The sequence below is a fragment of the Phymastichus coffea genome, unplaced genomic scaffold, assembly GCF_024137745.1.
Source record: "Phymastichus coffea isolate CEN01 unplaced genomic scaffold, Cenicafe_Pcof_1.1 PCOF00022, whole genome shotgun sequence".
Classification (NCBI taxonomy): domain Eukaryota; kingdom Metazoa; phylum Arthropoda; class Insecta; order Hymenoptera; family Eulophidae; genus Phymastichus; species Phymastichus coffea.
The window spans coordinates 2,858,045-2,870,187 of NW_026706833.1; the positions used below are offsets into that span (position 1 = coordinate 2,858,045).

The 12,143-nt window shown below is 35.2% G+C and overlaps 1 protein-coding gene across 7 annotated transcripts in view; it reads right to left on the reverse strand.

The window, feature by feature from the left end:
- The window catches only part of LOC131675470 (AP-3 complex subunit mu-1), a 391,927-nt gene that overhangs the window by 136,809 nt on the left and 242,975 nt on the right, over window positions 1-12,143 (reverse strand). For all 7 annotated transcript variants that reach the window (XM_058954461.1, XM_058954457.1, XM_058954455.1 and 4 more), the window contains 2 exons: window positions 625-738; window positions 383-562 (listed from right to left, as the gene is read on the reverse strand). In XM_058954461.1, coding sequence (XP_058810444.1) covers window positions 383-562; window positions 625-738 — 294 coding nt within the window. The remainder of the gene's footprint in view (window positions 1-382; window positions 563-624; window positions 739-12,143) is intronic.

The window sequence follows — 12,143 nt, forward strand, 5'->3', positions numbered from 1 at the left end:
TGAAAAAATAAGGTCGTGTTTTTTAAAGTAAGCAACTTGCCCTTTTGAATGCTCTGTCCAGTTTTTTACTAAAATAGAAGTTAGCGAAGTGAAAAGAGTTCAAAAATAGCGAAAAACAGTCTTTTATGCATTTTTAGATTAGGATATCTCAGAAACTCAAAGTGATGGATCAATTCTGAGGTCAGATTCGGATTCAGTGTATCCAATTCCTTCGGATACGCCACGTCTAGTCTCTGGATCTGAAAACTGTTGGCCTGTGTAATTAGTAAGCTTATTTTCGCTAATTATATATGACAAATAGAATCTATCGCATTGTAATATCTTGATCATTCTTATTTATTTATATTGTATATAAAATACTACGTAGTGATAAAATACTTACTGTTCTTCCAATGGTTTGTTTTGGACCAACCGTTATATCAATCTTTCCTCCCATCTGTTCTTTTAAGTTTATGCTATGCTTCACGTATATTGGAATTGCAACTATACTTTGTGATCCGATATGATATGACATAAGCCTAAAATTTCCATCTGGAGGAATAAAAGAGAGAATTTTTTCTGCCTGTAACAAAATTTTATATTACTGAATAATGAATTACATATGGCAAGTATATAATTGCATACCTCCCAACGTTTGAACCGTACGCATGGATGAAAACTGACATCATCTAATAATATAGGATTTACAAATGATAGAGTTAAATCTGGCATACCACTCAATTTTATACAGCATTCAATCTGAAAGAAAAAAAAATATTTATATTATTCTGTATATGCGTCAGAAAAATAAATACATTTAATTCGCAACAAAATGAATATATTACATGTTTTTAATATATTTTTTTCTGATTCTATATTTTATTTTGATGTTGGAAAATAGATGTTGTAATAATTTGTTTATAAAATGATATATTTTATTACTGTTATCTTGAATTTATACATAAAGGAATTAGATTAAACACCAAATTCAAAAATTGACAAATCATATATTGCTCGTTTCACCGGTTTATATCTTGTAACGTGTTATTATATTCTATCACGTACAAAATGGCAAAATCAGATTTTTGGGCGTTGAGCATTGAATGTCGTTATTTCAAAATTAGGTCGTATTGGAGCAATGCCTTTCTGAATCTTACCGAATGTAGTTACGAAGTTGTCCCAGTTTGAGTAGATTCCTGTTTGGAATTATCGCTAAATATTAAGGAAAATATACAGGGAGAATTCAAGACGAGACGAAGTATAAATTATCCTATAGCATGATAGATAAGATCAGTAACAAATTTTATTACAATGATCCAAATCGAACAAAAAGAAAATAATTAGCATATGTGTAATCCGAAATGCAAGTACAAGGTTTACGCGCTGCCGCGCATACGGTAAATTTCGCGAAACTTACACTTGGTAACAAAAACAAAATAAAATGAAATCGAGTCAGAATACCAAACAAAATAATTTGCACGGCATATTTTATAGCATAGGAGGTATCATGGATTAATCTTTTATTTAAACTTCGGTGGAGTTTACAGCAAACTAACGGACAAATTAATTAATAAACAAAGCTTTGAAAACGCAGCCAGAAGCAATGCAAGAGTACAAACCGAAGGCAAATGATAGGCGAAAATAGATAATTTTTCTTAAATACGAACTCTCGTCATTATTTACTTTAGCGCAAATGCTTATTAGTGACGGGACCACTCAACAGTCGATAAATTTTTCCATTTCGATCACCTAGCTCAAGCTACCCCACATCTCCTCTATTGAATTTACATAGATAGAGTGGGCCGAGACAAGCATGTGTGTATAGGTTTATGTATATGTGTGGGTGTGTGTGTAATTTGACCATACAGGTAGTAACTTAGTGCCGAGCTTTGATCGTTTGTCTGCCTTCATTTAATGTCCTCAGGATTGTCGAGAAATAAACGAAATTAGTGAATATATCTTAAGTTCTAACGTAAGTGCCGGTATTGAACAGAGCTTATTGCTGTGAAAGAGATCAGTGGTGGTCAATAGCCAACTTTTGAGCGGCCGAAGTACTCGTTAGATGCAACGGTAGTCGATTCAATTAATCAATCCGTTCGCGATTCTGGTTCTCGCGCGTTAGTACAAATAATTAAGAGAGAGAGGAGGCGCGCGATCATTTGAATAAACAGTTACGCCTCGGCTGTTTACGCGAGTTTACCGCAGATATTGTTTTGCATCGTGTTTCGCCGTTATTAAAGATTTTTATTAATTAAAGTTAGTCAAATTTAGTCGCCGATTACGTCATTTAATTTTCCCAGTAGCTTAAGCGATTTGTAAAAGACTTAGGTTTTAATTCGATTACATCTAGGGGATTAAGTGTATTAGGCGTAAATTCGCCCACACTTAAGATTCATCGAGTGTCACCAGGGAAGTGACTTAAGGTGAGTTCAACTCCGTTCGATAAAAGACAATTAAGCGAAATCATCTGACGTAAAAGCGAATACACGTACAATCATACGTGCTTAACGGAGCGGCGGTTAACTCTGCACCGTGGGAGTTTGTTCTTAAATAAATTTCCTTTTTGTTTTTAGATAACCTCCCCCGTTACCTAGAATATTAATCATATATTGAATCACAATTGATACGGTGTGGTACCTACCACCTATACGCCTCTTTTAGAACTTAAAATACTGAATTATTCAAATAAATATTGTTGGTCTTTGAACAGCACGTGTTATCGTGACTTTTGCCTTTGATGAACCATACGAATGACCATGCAATGATTCGGGAAAAATATTTGAGACAAAAGTTGCTCAAAATTGAGGAAACAAAACCTTCTGATCAAGCATTCAACCTTACGAGTCGTTTTCAAAATCATTTCATGGTCAACTTTATTCTTTTGAAATGGGAACCACTATTTATGAAGAGCGAGAAATTTATCTCTAAATTCGAAGGTTATTTTTAAGGTTGTTGAGTTAATAAAAATTAATTTTAGTGTTATCAAAAATTTATGTTCTTAATTTTTCTACAATTACTATTTTTAACGTGAGATATTATAACTTAAATTTAACGGTGAAGGTATAAGTAATATAATGTGAATAAAGTAATAACAAACTTTTTGGTTTTTCTTTGTTCAAAACAATGTAATAGAAAGAGGAACAAGATTGAATACAAACAATAACATTTATAAATAAGGGAATTTAAGCTTTAAGTTTTTTGGACGTTTCATTTCCCGTACTTTTCAAATTCGATGTCACAATTCAGGATTTCAATCTAAACAGTCATTTTTACACTAAAAGAGACTTGAAAATCAATCTTTAAGTCTAAAGCATCTTAACAGAAAGATGGCTTCTATTGTTCTAAGTAACTTTTGTTGAAATCATTTTTTCTATGGCCGATAATTCTACTTGCTGAAAATTTCTAAGTGGTTCGTTTATGTGATAACCTATAAGTTTTTGGCCAGCCTATACTGAATTTATCAAAAATTCAAAGTTTTGTAGCTCGCTCGGAAATGGTTGTAGGTAAACACGTGCGGGCTCATTTTAAAGGATAAATCAATATCTTTCATATTACACTAGTTTTTTTTAAACGATTGAAAATAGCATTTTTTACACTGGATATAATTTTTTCATTTTTTTCAAACTGCAAAAAACACTTTCTATTTTTTTAAAGAGTCTGCAGAATTTAAAAAAATAAAATGGAATGTATATGTATTTGCCTCCTCTTTTAAATAACTACAACAAAATTCTTTTTTATCGAGTCGATATCAAGTCACGCTGATTTCATTTTTTAAATTACTATTTTTTCAAGTTCGTCTATTATAAATTGCGGACACCGTAGAAAAAACTCCTTAGAGAAAAAATGTTGTTTTTTCAAGAAAAATAAGTTTCTACTATTGAAATTTTATTTTGAAAAAAAAAACTTTTTTCATTTTTTTATCGAATTTGTTTTTTCAGTTTTAATGGATTGGAAAAAAAAATTTTGCACGCATGTTAATGTTTGGACTACTCACGATTTCTTTCATTCGGTCGTGTTTTGCCCGGTCATAATAGTGTCAAGCATGTTTCAAGCACCGGAAACTTCTCCGATTTCGCATCTTTCGTGCGTATCTTGTCGGTGTGGTGGGAAAATCAGCTACATCGTCGTTGCAGCCGGTGATGACATCGATACGTATCCCTTTAGGTTGATGTATGTGAATCGTGGCTTCAGCTGCTCTCAGCTAGCTCATGCGTTTCCCGTTAGATCGTAACGTTGCCCTTGCAACGCCGTTTTCTGGGGTGTTAGAAACAAATAAGCCTGGATATTTCGGTTAGGGTATGCGGTAGCGAAATTTATACAGTTGCACACGAGAGGGAATAGGGCGGTGATGTCAGACCATAAGCCAAATATTCAAGTTCTGTGGTTGGGCGTAAACCTCGTAATGTACCTCATTACAAGTTGATCAGATTCTTTTTTTTATTAAAAGGGAATATTTAGATACGTTACAGCTGTTACGTCCAGAAACCTAATAGTTTTTTTTCTTCAGTCATTTTACGATTTGGTAATTCATCGAAGTCAGCGTAAATTTAATAGACTGTAAAATGAATGGCGCTTAATGACACCTCTATTTTTTGGCAGTTTATTCGCAACACATAATAGCTAAGTAGCTAATTTCTGAATATAATAATATACTGTCAATATTTGTTTTACTAATATTTTTTTACTAATTTTTTACGATTTTCTTACTAATGCATATTGTATTATCACTAATTGTAAGTTTATATTGAAATCGAGTATACATTTTATTTAAATTGATTATTACATTGAACTTACTCGTATATTGAATTTATAACTGATTGAAACTTATCATTTATTGTTATTTTTGAATAATTTACTATTTTAAATGTCAAATATCGAGTCTCCGTATATATTTAATATCGTTCTCAACACTACATAGAAGTGCCACGTAGTCCTTTATAAGATGAGTAAATAGAATAACGTAGTATAGTAGCCAAGCAGCGAATTCGCGAAAAAGTGAATAAACCTAGTAAGTACTGTGTTATTAATTAATTAAATTTCGAAGACAAATCTTGATTATTAGGATCTAGCTTTGATATAGTCAAATGTAATGATCATACAAAATAGTAACCTTTTTAACATAATGGTTCTGACTATATCATATGCTACCTAAACGTGAGTTAATTAATGTTTCCTCTTATGAAGAAAACATCGTGATACAATATGTGCAAATTATATGAATACCTTACACCGGTAAACAAAGATCGTTTGATAATCTCCTTGTAGGCTTATCTACTTAATTCAATACTGCTCTAGCTTATTGATCTCTTCTAAATAATTGGATTTGCCCAAGTCTGTAAAATAGGCGTTAATTTCTGTAATCATCTCCTCGTCTGAATAAAATTTTTGCTCCGCTAGTCATTCTTTATATTAGGCAACAAATAATACTACAACGAAGTCAAGTCTGGAGAATACGGAGGATGTAAAATGAGTTAGAACCCTATTTCCACCAGTTTTGCAACCACAAATGCTGAGATGTGAGCTGGTACGTTGTCGAGATGGAAGAAGATTTTTTTGTAGGCCAATCATGAACATATTTTTTTGCAACTCGGTTTTAAAAGATCAAATAACGAATTCACCTGTTATGATTTCGCTATTATCTAGATAGTTTATGAAGATTATTACTTGCGAATCCCAAAAGACAGGGGCCATAACCTTCTCGGACGTAGGAATGGTCTTCGCCTTTTTTTATACATATCCCCTTTTGGCAATCAATTGTTTAGTCTGTTTTTTTGTCTCAAGAGTACAGTTATATATCGATTTTCATCGACAGTGACGAAACAATGTTCTTGCAAAAATTCACATGATTTCGTTTTTGATCAATCGTCAGCAATCGCGGTAGCCACCTAGTAGATAGCTTTTTTATATCCAAATATTGATGCAGAATATGGGTTAATCGAAATACCTATAGCATTAACCATCTCATGCAACTTTAATCTTCCGTCAGCCATTATCATATCATGGATTTTATGAATGATTTCTGGAGTGGTGATCTCAATAGGGCATCCAGAACGTTCAGCGTCTTTGGTGCTCATACAAGGTGTGATCAAAAAGTAAGGTGAATTTTTATTTTTCTCAAAAAATATTTATTTATTCATCAATTTTTATTTTATCTCCTTCAAAGTATTCCCCCTCGGATATAATGCACTTGTGCCAACGCTTTTTCTAATCCTCAAAGCATTTCATAAAATCATTTTTTGTGATCTTGTTTAGTTCATCCTTCGATGCCGTCTTTATCTCCTCAATCGTGGCAAAACGCCGTCCTTTCATGAGCCTCTTCAGTTTTGGGAACAAGAATAAGTCACAGGGGGCCAGATCTGGGGAATACGGTGCCTATGGCATCGTTACTGTGTTGGTTTTAGCCAAAAATTCGCGCACAAGCAACGATGTGTGAGCAGGGGCGTTATCATGGTGCAAAAGCCAATTTTTATTTTTCCACAAATTCGGACGTTTCTGGCGGATTGCTTCGCGCAAATTGCGCATAACTTGCAGGTAATATTCCTTATTTACTGTTCTACTCTGTGGCAAGAACTCATGATGCACCACGCCCTTGCAGTCAAAGAAAACTGTAAGCAAAACCTTTACGTTTGATCGAACTTGGCGTGCTTTTTTTGGTCTTGGTGATCCAGAATGCCTCCACTGGGACGATTGAGTCTTAGTCTCGACGTTATAACCGTATACCCATGTTTCGTCACCTGTTATAACCCTGCTGAGTAAATCTGGATCATCATTAACGTCATTCAGTAGCTCTTGGGCGATGCTCATGCGACGTTTCTTTTGGTCGAAATAGAGCAATTTCGGAACAAATTTCGCTGACACACGTCTCATGTCTAAAACACTCGTCAAAATTGATTGGCACGAACCAAATGAGATGCCAATATCATCAGCAATTTCTCTAATGGTAATTCGACGATTTCCCAACACTATTTGATTCCATTTTGCACACAAAATTTAATGCAAACTCTTTTATCCATGTTTTTAGACAGCAGCAAATCGTGTAGCACGCAAAACACTTCGAACCTTGATGCCTCTCACAAACAAACCAAACATACTACAAAGCTGAAATTTGGAACGTATGTTCTAGACGAGTGTACCGACATAACCAAATAAAAAAGTCGAAGATCGAACGGACGTAGCCCGCTAAATTTCAAAATTCATCTTACTTTTTGATCACACCTCGTATGTCCAATCCGAAAATTTTGAAACCACTCATAAACTATTATAATCGAAAATACACAATCACCATAATGTTTATTAATCTTTTGTTTAGTTTTCTGAGACATTTTGTCTTTAAAAAAGTAATGTAAAATTAACATACAAAATTCTTTACCGTCCACTTTTTTACAACCACTTGATTTCATTGATTCAAACAAATGTTAAACATAAAGTAATAGACCGATCTAGCTAAAAATTGGTGTATGTTCTTCTAATATATGCTGGTAACTGGAAATAACCTCGATACGTACGAATAGCATCATCTCTCCGACTTTGCACGCACTTTTCAAACAATCCTCGTATGTTAACATGTTCTTATTGGTTTCACTTTGTGCAACCAATTTAATTCCTCTGCAATTTTTTCAAGAATTTCTTTGAGTAGGTTGTTTCTCTTTTCTAGTTTTGTTTCCTTTTTATTTTACAGTTTAATTTGTGATATTTAAGATTGCGCCATGCACATTATGTTTTTCGAATTGTTTTACTTGAACAATTAAAGCTTTCGTTTCAGCACATAGTATATCCGATTTATGTTTATTGTGTTCTTTTGATATTTTGTAGAATATCAAAGGACATGCATTTATCATGTTAGGCCCATTTTTACTTTAGCTGTGGAATAATAGTTAAAATATATTTTAGTGTCTTCATCATTCTTGGTATGTTCTATTTTAAGGTGGTTATAATAACTTAGTTTAGGATAGATCTAAAACGATGATGACTCAGCTGAAGTGACACAGCTGCATATATGTAGCACTAATTCTATAAAACAAATGTGAACATATAAAATGAAAAAACAATGTTTCAATGCCTTCGTATCAACTGGTCGATCATTCAAAGAATATAATTGTATTATATTATAATTATATCTATATTATTGGAAATTGTAATTGTTATTTTTCAAACAAAATTTCTTAGATTTATACATTGTAAACCTAAAATTTATTAAAATATTCACGATATTTATTAAAATAGATAGTATTTTTATAAGATAAATTTCTTTTATGTATAATTGAAATGTTCTCTTCAATACCGTAGAAAGCATTGTGTACGAAGTCTGTCCTAAAAGTATCCAACCTACCTCGACTTCTCAGCGCTTGATTTAATCTTCATCATCCGGGGAAAGTAGTCCTTATTTGATCGAATAAGATGCCCATATCGATATTTCCACTTATTAAAGCACTCTTGAAAGTCAAACTACGGAATCGTCTTCAGTGCATTCGACGCATTAGTTTCAATAGTCTCAATATCGTCGAATAGATGTCCCGTAAAAAGCATTTTCAATCAAGGAAACAGCAAAATCGCAAAAAGCTATATCGGAACTATATGAAAGCTGGCGGAGCTGCGCAGCACTGTGTTTCAAAAAATACTGCCACACAAAGTTTGATACGTACGTTGGAGCATTGTTATGATGAAGAAGCCAGTCACCGATTTCCCAAACTTGCGGTCGTTTTTTCTTAATTACATCATGCAATATTTTCAAAACTTCAACGTAGTATTCTTTATTGATTGTGTGGTCTGTACGAACTTATTTATGGTGAATAACGAAGAAAACAATGAAGAAAATAATCAACATTGAGTTATTGTTGCTTCGACTTTGCTGAACTTTTTTTTTGCTGAACTACGAATATTGTTATTTTGAATCGGAATCATAACCATAAACCCATAATTCATCACCAGTCATAAAATTTTTAAGAAAGTTTTCATCACTATTGAACATTTCCAGATTGTTCTAAGCGAATTCTAATCGAAAGTATTTTTGCTGTACTAAGGTTAGTTTCTGGATGAATTTTGCACACACACGAGTTAATCCAAAATTTTTGGTTAAAATTCGCCAAACAGTACTTTTTGATATTGCAACTTCATCTTCCAGTTCTCTCACAGTCAACTAACGATCTTGTTCAACTGCGAAAGGACACGTTCGATATTATCAGACGATGTTCCAGTCAAAGGTCGACCAGAACGAGAATCACTGCAAACAGATGTGTGGACACTTTTGAATCGGCTATACCACTATTATTCTTCTTTTATTTGTATTTTGCTCATACACTCATATTTAAAGGTCTTTTGCAACATTTCATTAGTTTCCGCACAACTTTCACCGACGTTAAAGCAAAATTTTATGAAAATTTAGCAATAAACAAATTGCGACGAACGCAAAAAGATCGTAAACAAAAAACACGTTGCGCGGAAACTAAAGCATTTCTACGATATCTCAAGTTACTGATGAGAAGGTTAGGAACTGCTAATGACGTTTGTACCATTCAGAGGTTGCCTGAGTCTCTTCGCGCGAAAATATGAACGTAGATCAGATACTTTTGGGACAGACCTCGTAATATTTGAATGTGATTTACGAGGTGTGATCAAAAAGTAAGGTGAATTTTGAAATTTAGCGGGCTACGTCCGTTCGATCTTCGACTTTTTTATTTGGTTATGTCGGTACACTCGTCTAGAATATACGTTCCCAATTTCAGCTTTGTAGTATGTTTGGTTTGTTTGTGAGAGGCATCAAGGTTAGAAGTGTTTTGCGTGCTCCACGATTTGCTGCTGTCTAAAAACATGGATCAAAGAGTTTGCATTAAATTTTGTGTGAAAAATGGAATCAAATGTTCCAAAACACTTGAAATGCTGAAAGTGGCATACGGTGAGTCTACTTTAAGCCAAAAAAATGTTTACAAGTGGTATAAACTCTTCCAAGAAGGCCGAGAAGACACCGACGACGAACCTCGTTCTGGACGCCCCAGCACATCAACAACTAATGAGAATGTTGAAGAAGTGAAGAAAATAGTTTTGGGAAATCGTCGAATTACCATTAGAGAAATTGCTGATGATATTGGCATCTCATTTGGTTCGTGCCAATCAATTTTGACGAGAGTTTTAGACATGAGACGTGTGTCAGCGAAGTTTGTTCCGAAATTGCTCAATTTCGACCAAAAGAAACGTCGCATGAGCATTGCTCAAGAGCTACTGAATGACGTCAACGATGATCCAGATTTACTCAACAGGGTTATAACAGGTGACGAAACATGGGTATACGGTTATGACGTCGAGAATAAGACTCAATCGTCCCAGTGGAGGCATTCTGGATCACCAAGACCAAAAAAAGCACGCCAATTTCGATCAAATGTAAAGGTTTTGCTTACAGTTTTCTTTGACTGCAGGGGCGTGGTGCATCATGAGTTCTTGCCACAGAGTAGAACAGTAAATAAGGAATATTACCTGCAAGTTATGCGCAATTTGCGCGAAGCAATCCGCCAGAAACGTCCGAATTTGTGGAAAAATAAAAATTGGCTTTTGCACCATGATAACGGCCCTGCTCACACATCGTTGCTTGTGCGCGAATTTTTGGCTAAAACCAACACAGTAACGATGCCACAGGCACCGTATTCCCCAGATCTGGCCCCCTGTGACTTCTTCTTGTTCCCAAAATTGAAGAGGCCCATGAAAGGACGGCGTTTTGCCACGATTGAGAAGATAAAGACGGCATCGAAGGATGAACTAAACAAGATCACAAAAAATGATTTTTTGAAATGCTTTGAGGATTGGAAAAAGCGTTGGCACAAGTGTATTATATCCGAGGGGGATTACTTTGAAGGAGGTAAAATAAAAATTGATGAATAAATAAATATTTTTTGAGAAAAATAAAAATTCACCTTACTTTTTTATCACACCTCGTATAGGTTGATGTTAAAAATTATTCTTAGTTATTATGTTAAATTATTGTTTTAAATTATGCGTTAACAATGCAATTGTATATAATAATTACATATATTTATTGTTTTTTTTCTTTATTATTGTTATTAAAAGAAATTGGTTTTTTCCCATTCACCGTGGTCAAGCTTAAACTATAGTGATAGTCATGTGTTAGGTAGCTTTTATACTACATTCGCCGCCTAAATTAAATTTCTATTCATATAACTTTTAATTAACTAAATTTATTTGTAAATATGTATATTATATTATGTATGTTATGTTACAATAATATTACTTGTAAATCTTCACGAGCATCTCTCTCTGTCTCTCTCTCTGCGAGATTGGTGGCGAACTGGGCCCGGGATTCGGATCTGCGCCTGAACGCGGGCAAGACCAAAGCTATCATATTTGGAACTAACAAACATGTCAATGACATATACGCGGAGGTCTTGCCTGGTGTTGAGGTGCAAGAGGGAGTATTTGTTCCCTTTAGTGATGAAGTGACCAGTCTCGGGGTCGTTCTCGATAGCAAGCTGACGTGGAGATCGCACATTGACCGGGTCGCGGCAAAGGTTTGGAGAGCTCTGTACGGTCTGCATTTTGTTAGGCCGTGTACTACGGAGCTGCTCCGGCGCAGACTGGTGGAGTCGATGGTCCAGCCTCACCTGGACTACTGCACCGTGGTGTGTTTGGGGGCCTCGGCGGAGCAGAGGGAGCGGCTACAGAGACTGAGCAACGCGTGCGTAAGATACATCTATGGCATTCCGCGCGATGTCTCGGTCTCTCCATATAGGTCGCGGTTGGGTTGGCTTCGCGTGGACGTGCGAAGGGAATATTTTATGTCCCTGCTAATGTACAGGTGCTTGACCATGCGTGAGCCTGGCTACCTGGCTGAGCTCTTCATAGGGCACAAGTCAAGGTATCCGGGTAGGGCGGGGCAGGCTGAGCTTAGAGTTGCTAAGGTTAGAACGGAGACGGCTCGCAGGTCTTTCCAGGTGATGGGTGCCCATCTCTGGAACACTCTTCCATCTGACCTGCGGCATGCGCCGTCGCTTAGCAGCTTTAAGAGGGGGGCACGCGGATACTTTGCGTCATTGAATGTGTAGGGTGGTACCACTGGAGTATATTTATTTCTATTGCTTACTGTATCATTGTTTATACAGTTATTTATTTACGTGTTTGTAGTGTATTATATTTATTTATTTATTTATTGTGCTGTATGA